General features: G+C 54.8%; 1 protein-coding gene across 1 annotated transcript in view; it reads left to right on the top strand.

Moving 5' to 3' along the window:
- CDH4 (cadherin 4) overlaps positions 1–26,789 on the top strand; it is a 704,949-nt gene that overhangs the window by 654,158 nt on the left and 24,002 nt on the right. The window contains exon 9 of the mRNA XM_030914248.1: positions 15,884–16,069. Coding sequence (XP_030770108.1) covers positions 15,884–16,069 — 186 coding nt within the window. The remainder of the gene's footprint in view (positions 1–15,883; positions 16,070–26,789) is intronic.

Here is a 26,789-nt window from a genome sequence, read left to right as displayed (position 1 = left end):
TCCCTCGAAGCCGCCCAGTGATGCATGGCCTGTGCGGGGCAGGAATGCACTGACGTGCGGCGCAGCTCCCTCTCTCTCTGCAGCTCTGTCTGATGGGTGCTTGGCAGGTAGCGTGTAAGAAAGGCCCTGGGCAGCGAGGACTGCTGTGTGGAGTGGCTCCACTCCTGGTGTGCGCAGTAGGGGAGAGGCCAGGGCTCAGCCAGGGAGGGGACCTGTGGCGGAGGTCGGTTGCCGCCTGGGAGGCATCTCTGTGATGTCTGGAGGAGTTGACTGGTACTGTTTGGGCTGATGTCACTGCCACTTTGGGAGGCCTGCGTGTGGGACCTGCTTGGGGGATGCCCAGATGGGGCGTTGGCATGGCGGGTCCATCCTGTGTGTGGAACTTGGCCGACCCTCTATGGCCTGCTGTTGGCAGAAAGGGGGTCGTGACTGGGCCCCATACTGGCTGCTTGGGACCTGAGTGACCACTCACTGAATGTTGTTGAAAGTCCACTGCGAGGTCCCGAGCCCCCAGTTCACAGGGGACCAAACTCTCTCTGGTGGGAACATGGTGGAGACAGGGCTGTAAGGCATGCGGCCCCCGCTTCCTCTGGATTCCAGCAGGGCAGCTGCACCACCAGGAGGGACCCTTCCCTAGAAATCTGCAGAGGCCACCAGCGCCGACAGACATTCGATGACCCCACTTCCCTGCTGTCCAGCGATCTGGGGAGGTCCCAGCCTTGGCTGTTGCCCTTTTCACCTGACCAGGACCCTCTGTGGTGACTCCCTGGGTCCATGGGGTGCGACACTGTGTCCCCAAGCTGTCATTTTGGGCCCCCATAGCAGTGCTGACATCACAGGCACGTGGCCTAGCCCCGGGAACCCCTCTAGGAAGGTTTAAGGCACCAGGCTGCAACGTGCAGAGGGGACGGTCAGTGAGGGCTCCCAGAGTGGCCATGACCCCGAGATGCCAGGATCTCAGGGTTTTCTCTGCCGCTACAACCGTATCACCCCCTTCTCCCCCAGGCCTAGGCCCCCGCAGAGCTGTGTGTCAATCATTATAGCAATGACAGCAGCAGCACCAGCTGCATCTGTGGAGCTGCCCCTCGGGCCCCAGGGTGCGGCCAGGGTGCAGAGCCTGATCCCAGTCAACCCCGACCAACCCAGTGGCAGATGAGGACTCTGGGCTGCGGAAGGCTAAGAGGGAGACGGGCAGGGATGGGGTCAGGAGGGAGACGCTCCTCCCTGTGGGTGGGCCAGCTTCCTGAGAAGGCAACTCACGGCCAGAGCCCCTCACCACAGCACCCGTCCTGCATCTGGGCCTCCTGTGTCCTGCATCCCAGGCCCCGGGCGCAGCTGCACCAGGCGGAGGTGGCCGTGAGCACACAGCGCCATCTGGTGGGAAGATGGCAGATCACAGCGAAGGAAGCCAGCTTGGCACCACTGCGGCAGGGCTGGGATGCCCCAGGCGCTCCCTCAGGCTCCTGGCAGTGAGTCCCAGGCAGCAAGCGGCCAGGGCAACCAGGAGCCCCAGGAGCATTTAACAGGGCGCAGCCCCAGGGTGCAACAGCTCTCATACAATTGGCCAGGAAGACATTCAGATGGTTTGGAAAACACCCCCTTCTCTCTCTTGGCTTCAGTCTCTATTTGCTGTCTTCCAGGCCAATGAGCAATGGGCAGGAAAAGCTCAGGGCCAGGCTCCTGGGGAGTCTGGGCATAGGGGAAGCAGCTGCTAACCCCGGGACCCTGGAGAATAATAACGTCCAGGCCCAAGAGCACAGCAGGGCTGCACCCACACAGCTGGCCAGGCAGCCCCAGCTGTCCTTCCTGCCTGACTCCAAGAAAGAGAAGGAAGTGATGGCAGGGAGGGAGGGGAGAAGGTGACGCAAATTGTGTGGAGCAGGTGTCTCTGCCTTTCTTGGAGCCGACATCCCTATGAAGGAAGACGGAGAACCGGCAGGATGTCCCTGACCTGCACATGCCTCTGAAAAACGGCCAGCCTGGGAGTCTCACTGAGCCCCCAACAGAATTCTGCATTTGGCTCAAGGCAACTTGAAGCACATTGCAGGGGAGAATTCCTGCCTCTGTGTCCCCTTGACACAAAAGGTGGGGATGACCTGATCTCTGAGATGCTGGGGGGCAGAAGATTCTCTGAGATGTTGGGGGGCAGAAGATTCTCTGAGATGTTGGGGGGCAGAAGATAAACAAGGGGAACTGTAGTCCTAAATCCCAAAATTCAGAGAATCCCATCATTCCACTGAAAGCCCTACCCCTCGTCTCTGGTACCCCTCCCGAGACTCTGGGAAGCCAAGACAGAGGCCCTTCTAGACCTAGTGGACCAGCCACAAGCACTGACCAGCATGAGCACTGACCAGCCACCAGCACTGACCAGCCTCCAGCATTTACCAGCACTGAGCAAAAATGACCAGCAACCAGTACTGACCAGCCACCCGCACTGACCAGCACTGAGCAGCCACCAGCACTGACCAGCACTGACCAGCCACCAGCACTGACCAGCCTCCAGCATTTATCAGCACTGACCAAAAATGACCAGCAACCAGTACTGACCAGCACTGACCAGCCACCAGCACTGACCAGCCACCCGCACTGACCAACCACCCGCACTGACCAGCACTGAGCAGCCCTCGGCACTGAGCTACCCTCACCGCCACTGCTGACCGGCCACACCACCCTGGGGCTGCTCCTCCTGGGACCGGGGCAGAGGGTCCCCAAGGCATTTATTAGAGAGACACACCCCTGTGCTTTTCCAATGGCTAAGCACAGGCTACTGCAGCCTCGTGCACCTCCCAGAGTTGGGCCATTGTCCATTCTTGGTTCCAGAGGCCTCAGGCAGGTCCCAGGCCCCAGATCACGGGGCAGGGGAACAGCATCCCTTGAGGAGTACGCAGATATGTCTAGGTGCTTCTCAGCCACTGTCCACGGCACCTCCCAGTCTAACACAGGCCGGGAGAGGATCCGCAGTCCGCTGCATTGGTCAGGCCGGCGGGGTGACATGCTAGTGGGTGGACAGTGGATGGGTGACCCTGGCAGGGAGGGTTCCCTCCACCCTGGGGTGGCTTTTCCATGTGACTGGGTCACATGGTCATGGGGAAGGGGTGTCTGTACTCGGGGTTAGCATGGCCCTTGGTGTGTCCTTCTGAAGATGAGGGACAGGCAGGAGCCCCAGGACACTGTCCATGCGTCACTGTGGGATGGAACAGGCAAAGGGGCCAGCAGGATGGCGAGGGCCAGCCACGCTGCTGCGCATGCCGCCAGGCTATTTTTACCAAGCCTAATCAAGAACAATCAGCAGAAGCTACAGAGATGCAGGGGATTTGCATGATCCAGTTCTGAGTCCTAAATGTTAATTAAAAGTTATTTTCCCTTCACCGGCTGCACGGCCCACGTGAGGCCGAGCGGGGACCCTGGGCCCTCAGCACTCCCTCCAGCAGGTGAGCGTGGGGTCTGCTGTGCTAGAAGCTGGCGGCCACAGAGGACACATGCTTCAGACCCTGCCCCAAGGCCTCCTATGCATGGGTCCTGCAGTGAAGCTCTCAGGGACAGGTCCAGCCAGCACACGGCGACCCTGGAGATCTGGCATCACAGGCCTTCCTCCGGCCCACCCCCCCCCCCCCCCACCCTCACACATGCCCACAGGGAGGGTCCCCTGGAGTCAGGAAGCCCAGCACTGGCCCCGCTCTTGGTCCCTGCCAGCTGTGTAGCCAAGGTCGGATCGCTGGGCCTCTCTAAACAGCAGGATTTCTTTTTTTGTTTGGTTTTGTTTTTGTTTTTGTTTTTTTGAGACAGAGTCTCACTCTGTCGCCCGGGCTGGAGTGCAGTGGCCGGATCTCAGCTCACTGCAAGCTCTGCCTCCCGGGTTCACGCCATTCTCCTGCCTCAGCCTCCCGAGTAGCTGGGACTACAGGCGCCCGCCACCTCGCCCGGCTAGTTTTTTTGTATTTTTTTAGTAGAGATGAGGTTTCACCGTGTTAGCCAGGATGGTCTCCATCTCCTGACCTCGTGATCCGCCCGTCTCGGCCTCCCAAAGTGCTGGGATTACAGGCTTGAGCCACCGCGCCCAGCCGAGCAGCAGGATTTCATCCCCGCTCTCCACCTAGAATTAATCCCACCTCAAGGTGTCATCAGGAGCACTCCTGATCTATGTGGAAGTTGAAGACTTCAGCAACATAAATCTGCTCCAAATATGCCACGGGTGGTGCCCCAGGCCCCCATCTCAGGGGCATGGAGATGGGCGGCGAGCAGACACGGTTCCAGCTTTAACAGGCCTGGCGTCCTGTCCATTTGGGCCTTTCAAAGGTGAGGGGCTTGTAGCAATGTCACCAAAACCTTCTCAGCGCAGTTTCCCCAAATGGTAAAAGAGGGAGGGGCAGGTGCGGTGGCTCATGCCTGTAATCCCAGTACTTTGGGAGGTCAAGGCAGGTGGATCACGAGGTCAGGAGTTCAAGACTAGCCTGGCCAAGATGTAAAACCCGTCTCTACTAAAAATACAAAAAAAAAAAAAATTAGCCAGGCGTGGTGGCATGCACCTGTAATCCCAGCTACTCAGGAGGCTGAGGCAGAGAATTGCTTGAACATGGGAGGCAGAGGTTAGAGTGAGCCGAGATCACACCACTGCACTCCAGCCTGGGAGAGAGAGCGAGACTCTGTCTCAAAAATAAAAGAAGAGGGAGGTAGAAATTATTAAGGTATATCATCGTTGTCATTTAAAATGCATACATGATAAGATATATTTTGTACTTACTCTATGTCTTTGTGAATGATCTATTCCCCGTCACAAGGCAAGTGTGAATAAAATCAGGTTAAGTATTTTTTAAATAAGAGGGAAGGGAGTCATGCTGGTTTCCCCACAGGCTCTCCGAGGGCAGGATGAGTGGGTCCCCAGCATTTAGGACGTGCCTGGCTCAGCCAGTGCCTGGTTATCACAGTTGATGTGGAAATACAGATTTTTCTCTCAAGGGGTTAAAAATGGTTTTGCCGGAGGCAGGGGTGTCAGCTGAACTTAGGAGCCCTGGGGTCTATGGGTCTGTGGCCCTCAAGTTTTTGAGGTCCTTCTGGAAGTTCCCACCCCAAGCCGCCTGAGGATGTGTCCTGCAGTCCCTCCTCGGAAGTGACCCTCCTGACCGGGAGGAAGGGCAGCCCCAGCTCTGCAGGGTAGAGGGACTACTGGCCAGCCTCGGCAGGGGGACTGGCTGGGCTGGCCCGGGGCAGCTCTCACCCACAGATCCCCAGCCCCTCACGCCTGGCTGTACGCCCACCCTGGCCAAGCCCTGTGAGTCCCTGACTTCTGCAGAAGAAGGGGAGAAATGACGATTCAGCGTGAGTCCTGAGCACAAGAATCGGGCATCTGAAAATCAGAATGGACTCAGTGCCCTTAATTATGCTTGGGTGTTCTGTGCAAGCCTCGGCCATAAATAATAAATCGGAGCCAGCTTTTCCGAGCACAGAGGTGGCGGCCGCAGGGACCAGGAGCTCCCGCCTGCCCGACATCATCTCCCCACTCCTTGCTCCTCCCGCCAGGAACAGCTTCCTAGAGACGGCTGCAGAGGGGGCACGTCTGAGAGCCCAAGTCTGGGCCCATCCTGGGGCAGGGACCAACAGGACATCGGTCCAGAGACATGGGGGAAGCCACGGACCGGGAAGGACAACCCTAAGGCCAGGACACACAGAAACCTGGGGTCCCTCGGCCTGGGGGTCAAGACTTCAGTCCTTCCAGCCGCAGTGCTCCCGCCAGTCTCTCAGGCCTCCCTGGACCCGCCTGTCCAAGCTGCAGGGGAGAGGTGGGACCCAGGGGCTGGGGGTGGGCGCTGGGCCAGACTCCCCAGCTTCAAGCCTGGCTCCACAACTGACCAGTTGTTGACCTTGGGCAAGTTGCAGAGTCTTCTGTGCCTCCGTTTCCTCATCTGTTCCTGCCTGATGGGTGTGTGAAGACCGAATGTTCCCAGATATCAGTCCCTTGGCAGCGCACCTGACTCAAAGAAAGACCCAATGAGTAGAACAGCAATAATATGGCCACTGTGGCTGTTGTATGATTAATAATGATGATTAATAGCAATTGTGTCCCTCACCCTGGCACAGACAAGCTGCTGACAGGAGCTGCCTGCAGTTGTGCTCCAGTCCGGGTAAGAAGATGGGTCAACCTCTGTATCCTTTCTGGGAAGGGAGAAAGCCAACCTGGTCTATGGACCCAAAAGCCCAAAAGGGGGGTTCAAGTTAATTTTGAGCTAAATGGCTGGTCCTTTCCCTCAAGCGGGCGTTGCAGGGAGCACTTTTTTGTGCACTATTTATTTGTCCTCATAGCAGCACTGCAAGGCGGGAGCAGAGGCTCAGGCAAGCGGGCTCTGCCACATCCCCTCCCCCCCCGCCCCCCACTGCCCCCAAAGCTCCTGTCTGTAAACGGAAGAGGAGGAGGAGGAGGAGGAGGAGGAAGAAGAAGAAAAACCGCCTGCAGCTTCCTTCTGGTCACAAGAGCCACGGATCCAACAATTCTGATTTGTGAACTCAGAACTCAGCAGAAATCATCAGTTTTACTGAATAGAAAACTAAATTCCAAAAACCAATGACATTGTAACATCCAAAGGAGCTGTGGTTTGTAGGTTTACACTATCGATTTTCCAATGCAAGCAATCACAGAACGGAGGAACTGCGGCCGGCTGTGTCCCCAGGTGGCTCCCAGCCCCGTGGGGGGCGCCACAGACCACACCCCAGCCGGATAGGAGGCGTCAGGGCCAGCACTCAGCTGTGCTCATCACAGTGATGGATCCGCTGAGCTCCGGCTGGGCACAAGCACCAGGCTTGGGCACTTCCCTCCAGTTAGATGCCCTTGTCCACACCAGGCTCGGGCCCTTCCCTCCAGTTAGATGCCCTTGTCCACACCAGGCTCCGGCCGGAAGAAGCAGCACCCAACGCCAGGTGGCTGGGAACGCCAAGGCCTCATTAGGACCAGCCAGACGCTTCTGAACACGCAGCACCTCCGTGAAAGCGTTGATCCTACGCTGGCCCATGGAGCTGGGGTGACGAGGGCAGCGGCAGAGTCCTGTTTCTGCTCATTCAGACCTGCTCCATGGGAAGAGGCGAAAGGAGGTCCTGAGCCTTCCAGGAGACAAAACTGGGCCTCAATGGCACTACTGTCCATCAGATGAGGGAGCAAAGTTCGCAGTCGGCCGTGGCTCGTCTTTATGAGATATTGAGTCACTGCCACTAGTCTTTTGCCGGGAAACTGGATGTGGGAGGGACAGACAGAAATTAAGTACAGCAGCAAATCACCAAGACGCCATCCTGCGTGTCACACCTGAGGAGCGGCCTGGAGCCGGGGGCACCTTCTGGCTTCCAGCAACTGATGGAAATTCAAACCATGACGTGTTCAGTCTTTGGAGTTCCAAAGTCACGAAAGGCGGGTCCCCGGTGGGCATGGATGCGTTGCAGACGGCTGTTTTCAGAGCAGGTCAGGCAGCACAAATGGTTGAGCAATGCAGAGGCAGAAAAGGTCAAGCCTGGGCCTCTGAAACCAGGACCCCAGGGGCCTCCATTAGAGGAGGAGCAGCCTCACTCTGCCCTTCACCAGCCACGGAGACCTGGGGGCTATGGGCAGGGCCCTAAATGCCAGCCATTCCCTGGGGCATGTGGCCACCACCCAGCAGAACCGCTCCTGTGCTCGTTCCAGGGATGCAAGGGCAGATCCACAGAGGAGCGTGCGGGGCCCCATGTTCCCAGGGATTTGCAGGCAAATGAGCTGCCGTTGACACAGGGGCAGACACGCCTTTTCTTGAATGGTCTGGAGAGTAAATGTTTGGACTCTGGCTGCCAGAAGGTCTCCATGGCAACTCCGAAACGCTGCCATTGTAGGACAAAAACAACCACAGACAAAACACAAGCTAGCGGGTGTGGCCATGTCCCAATAAAACTTTATTTACAAAAACAAGCAAGGGACAGATTCAGGCCACTGACTTCACCTAAGCAAGGAGGCTACATTGGTGTCATTTTGGGAATATTTGAAGGAGGAGGAGTCTAGCATCGCAGATGTCTAAATATGAGGTCAGTGCCTCATCACCACCTGCCTCAGAGAACTGATTAAAAATCTCACACATGGCAGAGGTGGTGCAGGCCTATAGCTCCAGCTACTTGAGAGGCCGAGGCAGGAGGATCACTTGAGCCCAGGAGTTGGAGGCTACAGTGAGCTATGATCATGCCACTAAACTCCAGCCTGGGCAACAGAGCAAGACTGTCTCAAGAAAAAAAAAAAAAAAAAAAAAGAAGAAGAAGTCATACACAGTATTAGCATTGAATTAAAAAGTAAATCTCTTATGAAACTTCGTGTGCCACGTGCCAGGCCTTGTTCATTATGTTTGCACATTCATGCATTAATTCATTTCACCCTGCACTGGGCACTTCCTATGCCAGGGTGCAGGACAGCTACAGCGAAAACCAAAGCAGTCACAGCCCCTGCTCCTCAGAGGTTAATCTACATATTTAAAATCTGTAAGGCCAGGCACAGTGGCTCACTCCTGTAATCCCAACACTTTTGAAGGCTGAGGCGGGCAGATCACCTGAAGTCAGGAGTTCAAGACCAGCCTGGCCAACATGGTGAAACCCCATCTCTACAAAATACAAAACTTAGCTAGGCATGATGGCAGGTGCCTGTAATCCCAGTTACTCATGAGCTGGGATTACAATGAGATACCATCTCACACCAGTTAGAATGGCAATCATTAAAAAGTCAGGAAACAACAGGTGCTGGAGAGGATGTGGAGAAATAGGAACACTTTTACACTGTTGGTGGGACTGTAAACTAGTTCAACCATTGTGGAAGACAGTGTGGTGATTCCTCAAGGATCTAGAACTAGAAATACCATTTGACCCAGCCATCCCACTACTGGGGATATACCCAAAGGATTATAAGTCATGCTGCTATAAAGACATATGCACACGTATGTTTATTGCAGCACTATTCACAATAGCAAAGACTTGGAATCAACCCAAATGTCCATCTGTGACAGACTGGATTAAGAAAATGTGGCACATATACACCATGGAATACTATGCAGCCATAAAAAAAGATGAGTTCGTGTCCTTTGTAGGGACATGGATGCAGCTGGAAGCCATCATTCTCAGCAAACTATCGCAAGAACAGAAAACCAAACACCACATGTTCTCACTCATAGGTGGGAAATGAACAATGAGATCAGTTGGACACAGGGTGGGGAACATCACACACCAGGGCCTGTCGTGGGGAGGGGGGAGGGGGGAGGGATAGTGTTAGGAGATATATCTAATGTAAATGATGAGTTAATGAGTGCGGCACACCAACATGGCACATGTATACATATGTAACAAACCTGCACATTGTGCACATGTACCCCAGAACTTAAAGTGTAATAATAAAATAAAAGTAAATGTACATATTTTACTTCTGTGAATTTTGGTTTTCCCGGTTTTTCTACCATGAGCAATTGTTACTTATTTGCGGATGTATAATTCCCTGTTCCAAATGAAAACCATGAAAGTGACCTCTCAAGACAAGCAGGGTGTGGGGCCGAGAGGCGCCCCCAGGGGCCGGCGCAGCCTCAGCACACCACTGGTGACTTTGGGCAGGTTGCCTCCTGGAGCCTCAGTTTCATCACCTGCGAAACGCGAACAATAATAGAATCCCCTCTGCCTCCTGCTCCCAAAATGCTGTCATTCTGTTTCCCTGGGGTTGTTACCAGCATGAGCCCAAGGAGCCCCCTGTCTGGGACAGGCCTGTCTCTTTGTGAGGGCCCGCAAGCTTCTCCTCTCTGCTCCTGCCCACTGCCAGCTGTTTTGCATTTCTGCTCTTGCAAATGTGGATTCTCTTGGTGCTTTGGAGGCGTCTGACTGGCCGCCCCTGGGACTTCTCCCAAGCCAGTGTCCTGTGGGCTGGCCCCAGCAGGGGACAGCAGCCAGTCCCGAGAGTGTGGGCTGCAGGGCCCATAGCCCCACCCACACCAAGCTGGCGGGAGCTGTCGTCGGGGCCTCCACCGGGGATTGAATGTTTGGGGCATGAGGATTAGCACGATGGCGACTCACTGGAAGGGGCGCAAGGGTGCCAGGGGCTGCGGCTCCCTCATGGGGCTCCCAGTCCTCGGGGGACCTGGAGATCATGGTCATGGAGTGTGGGGATCACCAGGCAGCTGCTGAGAACTGGTAGGACGTGGGACAGGGTGTGCCCTGTGCTCTCCCTGGGGCTTCTCTGGCAGCTTCTTCCCCCTCCTTCTCTCCTCTGCCCCGCTTCTTTCTTAACGAAATGCCTGCCTGGGCTGGAGTCCTCACACCCACCAGCCAGAAGTCAGCTTCGTCTGAACCATGTGCCCCCTGGTCTCTCGGCTGCAGGCACAGAAATCCGCCCTTAGCCTTGGTCATCACAGCAGCAGGTGGGCACCGACCCTGTGCCAGGTGCTGCACTGAGTGCCCTGCCTGTGCCAGCCCACCTGACCCCACAGCCTCCTGAAGAATGGGGTCCCTCCTCCCCGTGTCACAGAGGGAACCACCTTCCTGTGGGGAACAAAACTTCCCTCCCACTCCCTCCCACGTGGCCGCTTGCGGTGTGGCAGATGTGGGACTTCTCCCTGAGGACAGGACCACTGTGGCCCCCAGCATAGGTGCCTTGGAGGCCCCAGGGTCTTGCTGGACATTATGTGGGTAGTGCCTGGCCCTCTAAGCCCTGACCGCCCACTGATATCATAAGGAAACAGCTGGGTGGGTTTTCCTGAAACACCGGCTGTGCTGCAGGGGTCCTGCCCAAAGCCTCCTCTTGCGAATGGTGACCTTCCCCTGAGAACCTCACGGTTTCTGCCTCAGAGCTGGGATTGTGCTGGAAGGCCCTCGTAGGAAGACAAAATCCTCCTACCTCTCGGGATGGGTGCACAGCTGAATTCTAGATTACCGTCCCGGCAAGAAATTCCATTCTGATGCTCTTAAAATTCCTCCTTTCCCAAATACCTGCCATGTCATCCCAAGGGGCCTGAGAGGCTTTCCTTGTGTAGGAAAATCTGAAAAAATTAAATTTAAAAGTCATTATGGCTAGGGTAAGGTTAATAAGAAAATCCTAAACCAGAGTTATCAGCGAAGGCCTTCTTTGTGAACCTTTATTAAACTTGCATGATTTAGAATAGATTCTTCGTATAAACTTCACTCAGAAGCCTGCAAGGGAATGGACGCAGAGCACGCCTCGCTGCCTCCTCAGAAGGACGGGAGCGAGTGGGGAAGCGTCAGACAGGCCCTCGCTAAAACGGCAGACAACACCAGGACCCACCTGGCCATGTAAGCAAAGACAGACACTACAGAGGGTGTGAGGGGCCACGAAATCCAAGCAGCCGGGAGCATCAGGCACGGCTGCTCCACCAGGAGGGCGCCCTCCTGCCCCCACCACTGGGCACAGAGTCTTGCCCCTGCCGCCTGCAAGGGTGCTGGCCCCACCTTCTGCCTCTGCTGGCTCCAAAGCTCAATGCGTCTCTGCTGCTTGCCAGGATCAGGCCCTCTGCCCCCCTCCTCCGAACCACGGACACCCAGGTGCACCTGCCTGGCAAGGGCTAGGTCACCCACCTGGTTGTGGCTGTAGAGGAGGCCGGGAAAGTGCATTTCTGGAAACTAAGGAAGGGAATTCAGAAGGTGCAGGGGAGCCAGGAAGCCTTACCGGTGGCCACTATGCTGACCCTGGCAACTTGAATAAAAAGAGAGTGGCTCATTTCACAAGAGCTCAGAAGTCTTGGAAAATCTCCTCCCTTCAGGCATGGCTGCGTCTAGGCTCCACTAGCTCACCGTGACCCTCCCCTGGGCCATGCTTCCTCCAGCCGGCTTTGTTCTCAGGCTGCAAATGGCAGCTCCCACCAACCTGACACCTTCAGATTCATGTGGTTACCATGTCCAGGCCAGATGCAGGGGCCACGGAACTGACCCCTAATTGGCTGACTCAGGTCATTAGCCTATTCAAACCAGTTATTGAGGTGGGGGCCTTGGGGTTGGAAAACAAGGATCTGAACCATTTTCAGTGAAGGACCAGATAGTATTTTCATCTGTGGTCAGGCTGTCTCTGTTACCATGACTCAATGCCACTGCTGGGGCAGGAAAGCAGCCACGGGCTATATGTAAATGAATGGGGTGTGGCTGAGTGTCAATAAAACTTTATTTATAAAAATAGGCTTCCGGCCAACGCCTCACTAGACCAAGCTGACCAGAGCCCTTCATCCCACCAAACCTTTAAGGAAACTTGGGGTGACATGGCCACAGGACCAGAGCAGCGTGATCCTGGTCAACCCTTCCTCAGAATCCTAAAGGCCAGAAGCTACCAAGGGCTGCCACATGGCTCCTGGGGGAGGCCAGCAGGTTTTCACTCAAAGGAGAAGTGACCCCAAGATTCAGGCAGGCTGCTTTGGGGGCAAGGTGGTGTCCCCAGCAGAGGGAATGGCCCGGGGCCAGGTGTCAGACACCAGCAGTGTGTGCTGCGGGGCCTGGCCAGAGCGGTGTCTGTGCATTCATGGCGTCTCTGGGGAGGGCTCAGGGTCCTGGCACCCAGCACATTTTGCAAACTCAGATCCCCGGGGTCAGGGGAGCTCACTGGCCTTGAGTCCTCCACCAGCCACTGCAGGGGTCACCTGCCTGCCTCACTGACAATGGGGTGGGACACCCTCCTCCCTGCTCCAGGCCTGCAAAGCTCCCCCCGCCCTGAGGCCCTCCCACCACCACCTCTGCCTGGAGATGGTCCCAGCAGGGAGTGTGTAATGTGGCCCAGCTGCCACCTCCCCTGAGGACACCAGCGGGACTGTCAGCTCCACCTCACAGCCCTGCCCACCCCCAGGCCCCCCAGGCACCCGGTCAGCCCCTAGACTCACAGTAGCACAGCCCTGGCTGAGGAGGGCTGCCCCCTCCCGCCCGGTCCCTGGCCCTCCTGGAACTTGTTCACAGGCCTCAGCGAAGCTCCCTTGAATGTCCCCCCGCAGCGGTCCTCTGCCTGGGACCTGGCTGCCCAGGACCCCGAGTGGCCACAGCCTCAGCAAGTGCTGTCATCTAGCACCCAAGGACCGCAGGGCTGAGATCAGGCACGCAGCTCCCTCCCAGGCATGTTCTCACCCCTAGAACACATGGATCTCCAACCATGGCCTGAGTCGCCCCTGCCATCCCCCAGAGGAACCATCCCCCATGCCATGATGCTGTGCAATTCAGAGCCCAGTGCGTCCCATGGCGATGCCAGCTCCCTGTCCTGCTGGTGGACGATCTGACACCTGGGCGGCTCAAATCATGTGTAATGAAGGGAAAACTGAGTGAGCCCCGAAGCTCCCTCCTCTAGAGCCAGGTCAGCCTCTCCAGGCCTCCCCCGGTACCCAGCTGCAGGCTCCGGGCTCCGGCCACCTGGCTCAGGAGCAGAGACAGCTAGGAGATTCTGTCCCACACTGGACGTTGGGAGCGGTGGGGGTGGCAGCTGTCCACTCTGGAGTTTAACAAAGACGGTTCCTCCCAATCCTGAGATGAGATCTTCCATGGCTGAGCGTGGCCATCGTGTGAGGAAAGGATCCTGCTCCCCAGATGTGGCTGAGATCCCACTTTGGGTAAATCCACAATTTTTCTTCCCAACAAGGTGATTGTATCGGGATGTGAATGCTTGCACCTGCAGGTGACAGGCAGGGCCCTTCCTACCAGACCCGGAGCTGGGCCGGGCCATGGGGTTTTCAGCCCAGCTTAGAGCCCCAGGTCGAGGAGCCTGATTAAAGGACTTTCTCTGAGCTTTTGAAAGAGAGAAAGGATGCAGTGCTTGTCTGGGATTAAATCAGAATATTTTTCCATCCTTGACAAGGCAGCCCGTTGGTGTGGGCTCTGAATTCTTCTGTTGCGTCTCCATCCTTTTTAGGAATGTTGACTCGGCTCCTGCCTGGAAAGGGGACCAGCATATTTCATTTTTGTACATTTATATGAAGGCTATCACTCATTCCTTCATTCATTGATGAGAGGCCAGGCCTTGGGCCAGCAGGGACAGTCGCCATCTGTATGTCCTTGGACCTTGTTCACCTGATGTCTTTGTCCACTAGCCTGACGGGGCCTCCACACTCATGACAGAGGCGTGCTGAAGGGGCACTTGTGGGTCGGATGAATCTGCGTCATCTCACAGCCTCCTCTCACACCGGCGCTGAGACTGGGCCCAGAACCGCCGCCTCAGGGTCTCTGTGTGCTTCTCTATCCTTGCAGGACTCGCCTGTGGCAGACGCGGTCTGCTGGCTGCCCAGTGCCCGTTTCCCACCCCTTCTCCCTTTGCCACCTCACAAGGCTCCCTTCTTTGGGCTCGTGGTAGCCGTGGGACATCATCCTGGCCAACGGAGCGTCGGCACAAGTCAGCTGGGGAGAGGCACTCCGGGAAGACTCTTTCTTACCGAACAGACAGCTGTGCTTCTCAGGCAGCCAGAGGGCCAGGGTGAGCTGCAGGGTCCTGACCATGGGAGGTCGGGGAAGGACAGAGCCCCACCCTGATGGGCCTAGTCACCTGCAGCCCTGGAAGGTCAGGCTCCTGTGTTCAGGTTACCCCAGAGCAAGTTTCTGTTTGCTGCACCCGAGGGCTCCTCCCTGCCTCCTGGCTGAGGGCAGGTGCGAAGGTGGCCTGGGTAATGCCCCAGACACCCTGACACCCTTGTTTTAACTTAGTCACCTCCTTAAAGGCCCTATCTCCAAATACAGTCACACTCGGAGGCCTTGGGGGTTTAGGGCTTCAACACGGAAATTCCGGGACACACCATTCAGCCCCTAACAGTGCCCCACGCCAGGACACAGGGGCTTCCCACCCGGGGACACTCCCCTCCCAGTGGAAGGGGAGCAGAGCTGCCTGCAGACGTGCACAGTTCTGTCCTGACACTCCAGCGCCCGTCCTGGGAGGAAGGGTACCTGATCACAGCACTGTCACATCACAGAGCACTGCTCAGCCATCTCAGCTGCATGTGGCAACACAAAGGAGTCCCACAGCCACAGGGCTGAGCAGAAGCCAAACACAAGTGCTGGAAGTTTCCACCCACGGAAAGAACAAACCCAGATGAACTCGTCTTTGACGCCAGAGTCAGCATGAGCTTGTAAGTTTCCTGCAACAAATCAGAAGTCAGCATGAGCTTATGAGGTTCCTGCAACAAATGGCCACAAACGGGGGGCTTGAAACAACAGGAATTTATTCTGTCAGTCTGAAATCACCAGGGTCTTGCTCCCTCTAAAGACTCCAGGGAGAACCCTTCCTGCCTCTTTCAGGTTCTCCTGGCCACCGTGGTGTTCCTGGGCTTGTGGTGTCATCACTCCAGTCTCTGCCCCCATCTCCCATGGCCTCCCCCTCTGAATGTGTCTGTGTCTTTTCTTTGTGAAATCCCCTCTGCCTCCCTCTTCTGAAGATGCACGTGGTAGCATTTAGCTCCCATCTGGATAATCCAGAAAAATCTCCCCGGCTCAGAATCCTTACCTCCAGCACCTCTTCTTCCTACAAGGGGGCATTTCCAGTTCCAAGGATTGAGATGTGGCCATATCTTCGGGGCCACCATCCAGCCAGTACAGGTGGAAACTTTGGGACCTGGAAGGGGTCTGGGTCTGGGGTGGGGACTGGGAATGAAAAGAAGCACCCATTGTTGAAGCTGCTCCATCAGTGGTCCTCTTCTGCGGCCGCGAGGCTGACGCACCTGCCGGGCAGGTCTGCACGCCTGCTTCAGCGGGGCCCCAGCAGCCGTGCTACGAGGCGCGCACTCCTGTGCACCCCTGAGCAGCCTGTCTTCTCTGATTCCTGATCTGGGCGTGGCTGACACAGTGTGTTCTGTCTGTGAACATTCGTTGAGCTGCACACATACGCTACGTGCACTTCTCTGTACATATTTACACTTAACGTGGGTTTGTAACATTCTTTCCTTCCATTTTGCAGTTTGCAGGGGAGGTCCCCGAAAACCGTGTGGAGACCGTAGTCGCAAACCTCACGGTGATGGACCGAGATCAGCCTCACTCTCCAAACTGGAACGCTGTTTACCGCATCATCAGTGGGGATCCCTCCGGGCACTTCACTGTCCGCACAGACCCCGTCACCAATGAAGGCATGGTCACCGTGGTGAAGGTGCGTACTCTTCTCGCACCCTGCCAGGCACCCCAGGTTCTGCCGCCTGCACACTCCCTGGGACAGTGAAACAGGAGTGATACTCGGTGTAAAGTTAGTGCCCCCCTAATATCCAAGGGCAGACAGGTAACCCAACCTGCTGGAGGCAGACACAACCTTCACAAAGACCTGTCACGTGACCTGCAGGGACTTGGCAGACCCCCCCCCAGAATACCTTCCCATTCCCTTTTCAATGTCTGTATATTTGCTGCCACCCCCTACTATAGTAATGGGTGTATTTCATTATTAGAATTCCCAACGTTAAACCGTCTTTGCATTCCTGAGGTAGATCCCACTGAGTAGTGAGGTAGTATTTTGTAACACGCTGAAGAATTTGTTTTGCTGATATTTGAAGTTTTTCGTGTACTTTTCTGGGTGATTTAGGCTTACAGCATCCTCGTCTGGGTTTTGCTATCAAGGTTACAGGCTCATCTCAAGAGTATTTCTCTGTCCCAGAGATGGGTCATGTGATGCTGTAATAATCCGTCCCCTGAATGTTTGGTCACACTGTGCTGGGAAGACATTCAGGAGCTGCGGATTTTGTCTTTTTGGAGAGAGATGGGTTTGTAACCACTGGCTCAATGTCTTCGATGGTTCTGGTCAGATGTGTTTTTCTATCATTATAGTAGCGGCGATTCAGTCTTCTAACCTAACTCTTTGTCTACACTTACAATTCATATTCCCCTGGAAGGGCAGATTGGGAGTTATATCGTAACACTTAGCGATCGTTTACAACTTCGTGTGAAGAAGTTTAGCAGCTACTGTCCCAAAACAATTTTGAATAGGACTAAGAAGAAAAGAGCAAGAGTAACTGGGCATTTTTAGAGAAAAGGGCGGGGGTGACAGAAAGGTGAGCTTAAAGCTGGACAGGATCTGCCGAAGCATAAGGGAAAGCAAGTTTCATTTTGGGTGGGATCATTTAGAAACTTCCTTCAGCGGCCGGGAGCAGAGACTTAACCACAGAAGCTTAAATACTGGAGAGCTTTATTCTCTCACGTGAGAGGAGTCCTGAGGTGGGCAGTTGAGGCCGATGTCACAGCTGCACAATCAACAGAAACCCTGGCTCCTTCTATCCTCTGCTCTGCTGTGCACACCTTTCAGGGCCCCTCGTGGTCCAAAATGGCTGCTAGAGCACCAGCCATTACAAGACTTTTACAGACAGCGGGGAATCAGAAAGGGGGAAGAATGGCTTGCCCCTCCTTTATTGAAGGACCTTCCCAGAACACCTGTTCACATCTTATTGGGCAGAGTTTAGTCACATGACCATTCTTAGCCAGAGCAGACACTGCATAATTATGGGCATGTCTCCCAAACTTCTCCCAAGGAAGAGGGGAGCTTGATGTTAGGAGATCACAGGGGAAGAAAATAGGCCTTCTCCAGGATCCGTGTCTTTTCTCAACACCCCAAAGTCATCTTTTTCCTTTTCTTAATAACCCCTTTTCTAAGCAAGCTAGTGAAGCCCAGTTCTCCTGAGAAATCTTATAAAATGTCTTCATCGTTTTTATTGTATGAAATACTCAAATATACACACAAGCGGAAATAATAGTAAAATGAACTTCCGTACACCCATCACCTAGATTTCATTAACATTTTGCTACTTACTAAATCTTTTTATTTTGACTGATATGTTTGAAAGTAAATTAACATGTCACAGCATTCCACCCCTAACTCTAGATAAGCCTTCTTCTTCAAGAGAGGCTATTTTTTCACCTTGAGAGATAGTTCTTAGAGAAGAGGCAAAATACACGTTTCGCTTCCCCGCGAATTACGAATTTTCAGAGTGAGGCATTAGCGCAATCGCGCCCCCAGTGGCAAAGTCAGATCTGTGTGCGCAGGGACTGGGCATGGCGAGGAAAGATGTAGCAAACCCTTTCTCCTTTGACCTCGAGCTAGTATTCTAGCTCTGGCCCCTAGAAACACACAAGGTGAATCGTCAGCCGCTTTGCCGGCAACGTTGCTCATGGGAAGGTGACAGAGACTGGATGTGACATGCAGGCAGAGGACAGGAGTGAGCTCTGAGCCCAGCGCTGGCTGGGGCCTTCTTCCCCAGTGAGCAGTGAGCCTCGGCCCATCTCCTGCTTGTGATTCCAAGGAGGCGTCTCTGACTCCCACAGCTCGGATTCTGTGGCCTTCCCAGGGAACACAAAGGGTAGCCCTCAGCCCAAGGAGATCAGCACCTGTCTCACCTGCCCTGCCCCTGGAGGACCACTTCTGCAGCTGGAGCACATACAGCCCCACCACCTTCATCGGCGAACATAGATCAGAAAGGGCTGGTACCAAGGAAGAAGGCTGGCTCGATGTGGTGGGGAAAGCCTGACCCCTAAGGACTCCAGGGAAGGTGGCTTCCTGCCCAGCCCAGGGGCTGGTGGCCTCAGCCGTCATGCGCCTGCCTGGCCCTATCTGCGCAGAGCATCACAGCCACGGAAGGTGGAAGAGCACAGCCAACTGCAGGGAAGCTCCAGCATCCTGGGAGAGAATGGGCCTCGTGGCACTGGGCCAGGCCCTCAGCAGGCCCACGGAGCCCTCTTTTGTTCTTCAGAGAGGAGCCACTGGTTCCAAGCGTACAGCACAAACTAGTCTGTGGGGCATGGACTGAGGGTCCCAGGAGGGCCTGGGGGCCGCCACCCCAGGAACTAATTCTTGAGATGGAGAATCATCCCCTTCGGGTTCTTCCTCCAGCTGGGGATGCCTGAGAAGGCCACTGGGAGAACGACTCCCCCGGGGCTCAGCTGTTTGGCAGCCGTCTCCCCACAGCAGGAAAGCCCTGGCTGGCAAGTGGGTGGGGCATGAATTTTGGAGGCAGCAGAGGAGGTGCTGACGGCAGCCAGGTGGGCACGGCCGGCCATATTCACTGACCTTCTGCCATGTGACAGCTTGGCAGCGGGCCACCCTCCACTGAGTTTGTGCCACGTCCTGTCCGCAAGCCACTGGGGTCTCCTGCCCAGCTCCACCCTCCCTTTGTCAGGCCTCTGTCTACATAGTGAGAGTGGGGTTTCCCGAAGCGTGTCTGCAGAATGCTGGTTCTCAGGATGTTGATGAGCACTGCCTGCGAGCCACCTGCACAGCTAAGATCTCCCCATCGCCTGTGCTTCCTGCCCCCCACAGCCGGTCGTCAATGGCACTGAGGCCATTGAGGGGCCTGTGAGAGGAAGATAAAACCTCAGGACCCCAAACCCACTATGCCAAAGGGAAGTGGAGCGTGGGGACTGAGTCTCGCGGTGCTGCCTCCCTTCTGTGGCCACACAGGTAACTGCAGCTTCACACACCTACCCCAGCTTCTGTGAAATGCAGATCCACTGAGCGCAGAGCAGAGCCTGGCAAGGATATAGCCAGTGTCTCATTGCCTACCCAGACCCCGCTTTTTTTCTTTTCCTCCTTCCTCTCCTGTCTGCTCTTTCCTCTTTAAACACTGACGTCCTCAAAACCCGCTTTGGGAAAAGCACAGGACACAGATCCCACTGGGACTTGCGCTTCTCCTTCCTGGGTGCGGGTTCAGCCTCGGCGGAATAACCCTGGAATCGACTCAGATCTTGCAGGCCCCATCCCTCAGGCCTGGGACGCTTGAAGACCTGCCATGCTCAGGGGAACAAACATAGCCCTTTCCTGGTACCCTGCATCTCCCACCAGAGCCACAGAAACGACAAAGGTGCTGCCGCTCCGCACCCACAGGCGGGCTGGCACCCACCAGCGGAAACCCAGATGTGAAAATCTGCAGATTTTCAGATTTGGGACTTGGGGTGCATTTTGCCTTTTTCACAGCAGCCGTCTTCCCCACTGGGCACAAGGAGGAGCAAACCAAATTCCTACAGCACCGCCTGCTGCACGTGCCTGAAGAGAAGGGGCGCCTGGGGCCAGGGGAGGGCCCAGAAGGGCCGCAGCTGGTTCGAGTCTTCATGACCCAGAGAACTGGCACTGTCCCTATTTGTGCACATCCCCAGATCTCCAGCACCCTGAAACTGCCAGGGAGCCTCAGGCCAGGCCCCGGCATGATCAGCTACAGTGACATTGATTGGGCACCGATACCAGGTGTGCCATCCTCACCCCATCTCACTTGGTCCTCACGCCCACCAAGGAGCTGCTATTCTTGTTGTGTTTCACAGATGGCATAACTGGGGGCGCACACGCAGGATCACACAGCAGGGACTGTACAAGCTGGGACTGGAACCGGCTCCCTCTGCCATAAAGCCATCTGTTAACCATCCAGGTTCCTCGCTGGCCCTGCCTGTCTGAGCCAAGGTGTCTGTGTGTGTTCAGGACAAGGTTCCACAGGTTTGAAGCTGGCGCTGGGAGCTGGCTGGGCTGTGTGTGCTCAGAGCCCAGTCCTTTTCCAGGGCATCCTGACATGGCCAGATGGTACCGTCTGACCAGCCTGAAACCTTCCTAATGCCATGAGGAGGGGACAGGAGGCTTGAGGAGGGGTCCAAGACCTCCTTAGGCAGCATGAAACTCTGGCTCAGCTGAGAGTCCCCAGCCCAGGGGCCCTGAGACCCCATGATACCTCTCCCCAGCTGTAAGTCCAAGAGTCCTACAATGGGAAAGCTGCTCAGCCATCAAAAGGAACAAACGGGAGATCCATGTGGCACGCGATGAGTCTCCAATGCGTCACACTAAGTGAGATGAGTCAGAACCAAAAGGTGGCCTGTTGCATGCCCCCATCTGCAGAACGTCCCGGAAAAGACAAAACTGTGGGGACAGAAAACCCTTCAGTGGTTTGCCGGCGGGTGGAGAGGGGGGGACTGCAAAGGCACAGCACGAGAGAAGCGTGGAGGAGACGGGACTCTCCTGCACCTTGGCCGCGGGGCTGGCCGTGCTTCCGTACACTTGTTAACATTCCTAGAGTGACTCTTACTGCATGTCAATTTTGAAATAAATTTTAAAATTTGAGGAGCTCGAGTCTCGAGCACAGACTCACAGCCACACTGTCCCCACAGTCACGGGTCATTGTGTCCTAGGTAGCATTCAACAGGAGAACCACAGTTTTTCCTTCTTCCTTCATTTTTGTTTTTACTCCCTATGGTGCTTTTCTCTGAAGTTTCAATTTAGAGTCTGTTTAAGATGCATATTCAGTCTGGGGATGCTTCATCTTAGAAAACATTTCCAAAATTGGTTTTGCGTTCATTGGTGGAGACTTCATCTTTTCAGGCATTCCCTTTCAGAGCAGGGGAGCGGGGTGGAGGGGAGGGGTTGGGGAGTGGCCGGTGGTGCAGGAGGCAGAAGGTCAGTACAGGGACCTCTCGGCCCAGCCCACAGGAGACGTCCAGTGTCTTGAGGGCATCTGTTCTTAGATTCCCATGCTAGCTCTTTGCTCACTTACCCCTGGCGTGGACCAGCCACTTAATCTCTCTGTGCCTCAGTGACCTCAAACATAAAATGAGGCAAATTGTGGGGCCTATGCCCAGAGACTTATGACTCACATTGAAATAGACCCTGGATATAAAAGATTTGGCACAGTGCCTGGCACAAAGTAATGACTGAATCAGTATTAGCTGCTGCCATCATCATAACCATTATCGTTGTCATCATCATCCTCATTGTCATCATTGTCACTGTTGTCCTGAGCTGGGGAGAGGCTCCTGATCATTCTCCCTGCTTAGTTCCCCAGAGCATGAAGGTTACTTTAATTCCATGAATGGCCCCCTGAGTCCCTCAGAAGAGCAGGCACCATATCATGTATGTACACTGCAGACCTGACCAGGTCACTGCTCCCACCCTCCAGTAGTTTATATAGTCTGCAGAGGGGATGGTGAGGAGGAATCACTGAAATATTTTATGTCAGGTACACACTGGAAACCCCAAATCCAGCAATGCAGCAGTGTGCTCTTTCCTTCTCTAAACCGACTTAGCTTCTGTTTTTAGCTGGGTCCCCCCAGGTGGTGGTAAGTGGTAGACTGGCATCTCTTCTGCCTCCCTTTTCCCACAGTTGTGTCCATGCTCTGGGCTGATGCAGTGCCCTGTGCAGGGGAGGAGAGCACTCCTGGGCAACTGTCAGAAGTGTCTGGTCACCTCGGTCCTCAGTCATCAGTCACCCAAATCCTGGCTGCATCATCTCTCACTTCTGGGGTCCAGCTTGGCCACTGTCAAAAGAAGTGCACAGGCATCTCAGGCCGGTCATCCAGATCTGTCCTGCCCCACACTCCAATTCCATCTCCCTAGCCACACCAGCGGGGGGTGAGGAATGAGCCTTGCCACCTCCCAGGCTGTACCTGAGGTGGACACACAGCTTCTCTGCTCTCAGGTCCCCAAACCCAAATAAGCCATCTGTTACCATCATGCCCTGCTCAGGGCCCAGCACAGCCTCTTGTCTCCCTCCTCCAGCTGTGAAATTTCGTCTTGAAGGAGCAAGGCCCAGGCCCAGGCTCATCCCAGGTTCTTTCTTGTCTCACCCGGGCCTTCAGTTTTAAAGCTCAAAAGCCAAGAACCGGCCTCTGCCACTTTCCCTTTGGGCAGTGACAGAGGTGGCCTTCCTGTGGGAGGCTCACAGGTGGCAAGAAATACAGGGAGAGCAGGTGGGAATTCAGGGGAGAGCAGGTCAGTGATGGGGTCCTGGTGCCCTCCGTTCAGGCAACTCCTCCCCACGACAGGGGCACAGAGTGAGACTTTGAATGGAAGCCCCTGAGTCTCCCATCAGAGGGGAGCAGGACAGACGTCCTGGTGTGTCCCCACCTGGCCCCGCCCACTCCGCCCAGCTGGTGCTGGAGCTGCTGCTCAGGCACACGCCCAGCTGTTCACCTCTGAGTGAAGGGTCGTGGCCATGTGTGGGTGGCAGCCACGCTGAGCCTCAGCAAGCAGATCCAGCCATGCTAATTGAAACTGCTAGAGCAAATTACCTATTGATTTCTCCATTACAAATGTGTTTTATTTTATCTTCCTGTGGGCTTTTATTGGCCATAATAGTCTTTCTGGAAGTCCTCCTTGCTCAGACTCGTGACAAGATTTTTTAACACATGACATGCAGCGTTATTCCATGTCCCGGGAACGTGAGCCAATAAATATGGGAGAAAGACCACTTCCCTCAGGGGCTTGTTCATAGCGCCACCACGACGTGATGAAACAGTCCAGCCCCACGAGTGGCCCCGTCCCAGCCAACTCCTGGAGGGCCTGGGGGAGCAGCTGCTGGCATTGGCGTGGTCAGCTCTGGGGGGGACCCCAACACGATGTGGGTGCAGGCAGGCGCTGGGAGCTTGGAGGCATCTGGAGTCCAGAGACAGAGGAACCAAGGCCAGACTTGGAGGAACCTGAGACCCCTGGTAGAACTTTTCAGAGGAGGGTGCTGGGTTATTCTGGATCAGGTGTCCCATCAGACTTGCAGTCAGCTTGGGCCGTGGAAGGTCCTGCAGGGTGACAGCTGCAGGTGCAAGACCCCTGTGTGGCGCACACAACCCCCAGATGATCCTGGGCAATGGTGGTGAACAAGGGGGTGCCCACCCCCTCTATCCCCCAGGCACCCATGGGGTACAGATGACCCACACTGGCGCTGTGCTGGGTGCTGGGGAGGCAGAGGTACAGGGCACAGCCCCTGCCCCAGGGGTGGCAGAGTCAGGGTGGGGTCATGCACCAAAGCAGTGAGAGGTGACAGTGTGCATCATGGAGCCACGAGGCATCTCACTCTGGACTCAGGGAGGCTTGCAGGGACCACACCTTCCTTCAGATGGACACCCCTGGGGAGGATGAGGGCTCACCTAAGCATGGTGTCGCGGTGACTGCGTGTCACCCCCAGGGGCAGTGCAGGGACAGTGGGGACCCAGGACCAGAACTGTGATCTCTGTCCCTCCCTGCAGACCCTCCTGGAGGCAGTCATGGGCTTCCAGGAGCGACCATCTCAGTTTTCCTTCCATGCCCATCCAATACTATTATTTAGGCAGTTTTATTTTTTGAGTCGAGTCTTACTCTGTTGCCCAGGCTGAAGTGCAGTGGTGCGATCACTGCTCACTGCAACCTTGACCTCCCAGGCTCAAGCAGTCTTCCTACTTCAGCCTCCTGAGTAGCTGGGACTATAGGTGTGTGCCACCACGCCCAACTAATTTCTTTTTTTTTTTTTTTTTTTTTTTTTTGTAGAGATGGTATCTCACTATGTTGACCAGGCTGCTCTCGAACTCCTGGGCTCAAGCTATCCTCCTGCCTCAGCTTCCCAAAGTGTTGGGATTACAGGCATGAGCCACTGCACCTGGCCTTATTGATGTGATTTTTAAATTTCTTCTTTATGTACTGAAATATTTTATTCCATAGCAGTGCCAAGAAGTCCTGAGTGTGACATACCAGATTATGTGGCTGTTCCTGCTTGGAAAGATCAGATGCTGAGAGGCTGTGGTGGCCCCAGAGAAGGGGCAGGGTTGGGTCTGTTCAGCCTCAGGTGCTTCACTGCCGGCCCTAAGCATGGCGAGTGGGGTTCAGAGCAACAGCACCTCGTGGGTGGAACACCCCAGGTTCCTTCCTGTCTCTCCTGTGGCCCTCAGCTTATGAAGCTCCAAAGCCACAAACTGGCCTTTTCTGCTCCACCGTGGATAGTGCCTGACTTTCCTGCCTGCAGGCAGCTCACGAGGGGCGGGAACATGGCGAGATCACATCAGTGGGGGCACATGGTGCCTTCCTGCTTCTTGGGGAAAGCTGGTTGATCTCTCCAGCAGATAAGTTCCTCTCTAAGTGGAAATGTCTTACACTGCTTATCATGGAGGTTTCCAGGCATTCCTAGAAGTAGGAGGAACCGGCCTGATTGCCTGGAAGCACTGTGTCATGATGATTGTGTGGAACCATGTCATGATTGCGTGAAAGTGTGGTGTCGTGGTGATTGTGTGGAAGTGTTGTGTCATGGTGATTGCGTGGAAGCATGTCGTGATTGCGTGGAAGCATAGTATCGTGATTGTGTGGAATCACAGTGTCGTGATTGCATGGAAGTGTGTCATGGTGATTGCGTGGAAGCATGGTGTCGTGATTGCATGGAAGTGTGTCACGGTGATTGCGTGGAAGCGTGGTGTCGTGGTGATTGCATGGAAGCGTGGTGTCTGCGTGGAAACGTGGTATCACGGTGATTGCGTGGAAACGTGTCGCAGTGATTGTGTGGAAATGCGTCTGCATGGAAACGTGGTATCACGGTGATTGCGTGGAAATGTGGTATCACGGTGATTTGCGTGGAAGCATGGTGTCTGCGTGGAAACGTGTTATCACGGTAATTGCGTGGAAACGTGGTATCACGGTGATTGTGTGGAAACGTGGTGTCACGGTGATTGCATGGAAACGTGGTGTCACGGTGATTGCATGGAAGCGTGGTGTCGTGGTGATTGCGTGGAAGCGTGGTGTCGCAGTGATTGCGTGGAAGCGTGGCATTATGTAAATCTCACAGTGATGGGCACGCTGCTGCACAGCAATCTGCACTTTTTGCAGGAGTACTTTTTTAAATTACCAGACCTCATGATCCTCCACATCTAAATCTGTCAGAATGCATCACCCTCAAAAGCACATTTTGGGCAGAGCGCAGTGGCCCACACCTGTCATCCCAGCACTTTGGGAGGCCGAGGCAGGTGGATCACCTGAGGTCAGAAGTTCAAGACCAGCCTGGCCAACATAGTGAAACCTCGTGTATACTAAAAATATAAAAATTAGCCAGGCATGGTGGCGGGCACCTGTAATCCCAGCTACTGGGGAGGCTGAGGCAGAAGAATTGCTTGAACCCAGGAGGCAGAGGTTGCAGTGAGCCGAGATCATGCCACTGCTCTCCAGCCTGGGCAATGGAGGAAGACTCTGTTGAAAAAAAAATCAAAGCTCTATGATAAGAAATAGATAGCAAACTCACAAACTCATACTCCCAGCTCTGACTTTGACCCCATTCCTCCTCTCTAATAATGATGATCATTTTTATTAGTTTTTGGTTTATCCTCATGTTTCTTTCTGCAAACATGAGCAAATACATATACAAATAGTATTTTTCTCCCTGTTTTGCACAAAAGGTGCACACTATGTGGGTTGCTTTTTTGCCCACCAGTAGATCCTGGAAACCTCTCCTCTTCAGCACACAGAGGTTGTTCTCATTCCTCTTTACAGCTGCAAGTGTCTCCCCGTGCAGATGTACTGCAGGCCGTGCAGCCAACCATTGCTGATGGATGTTTGTGTCGTTTCCAGCATATTGTCTCTGCGCATACTACACAATGAATACTCTGATGCATATGTTACTTTGCACATATCTAAGCAGAATTTTTAATGCAATTGCAACACATTGTGTTGTGTTTTTTTCCAGTGAGACTGTTGCAAGCTTTGCCACTGAATGTCTCAGGGCCCCAAGCTGTTTCCATGTAACTTCCCTCCCTCCCCAAAATGTGTAGGAAAGGCTTGAGCGAAGCTTTTCTGATAATACAGCATCACTGCAGAACTGCAGCTGTAGCGTTTATCAGCCTGGGTCCCAGTGCACCAGAAGGGCACCACAGATTGTGTGGATGCAGGGGCCAAGTACAGCAGTGATGGGAGCTGCAGAACTGGCATGGTGGTGCCTGGGGCTGCGGTAACAAATTACCACAAACCAGGTGGGTTACAACAATAGAACTGTCTTCTGTCCCAGCTCTGGGAGTCAGAGACATAAATTCAAGGTGCCGGCAGGAACGGTCTCGCTTGGGAGGTTCTAGAGGAGAACCCGCTGCCTGCCTCTCTCCTGTTTCTTGGCCTGTAGCTGCCTCACTCCAGACTACACCTCCGT

The sequence above is a fragment of the Rhinopithecus roxellana genome, chromosome 13, assembly GCF_007565055.1.
Source record: "Rhinopithecus roxellana isolate Shanxi Qingling chromosome 13, ASM756505v1, whole genome shotgun sequence".
Taxonomy (NCBI): domain Eukaryota; kingdom Metazoa; phylum Chordata; class Mammalia; order Primates; family Cercopithecidae; genus Rhinopithecus; species Rhinopithecus roxellana.
The sequence above is the reverse complement of the archived record's forward strand: the minus strand, read 5'-3'. Positions and strand labels throughout refer to the sequence as shown.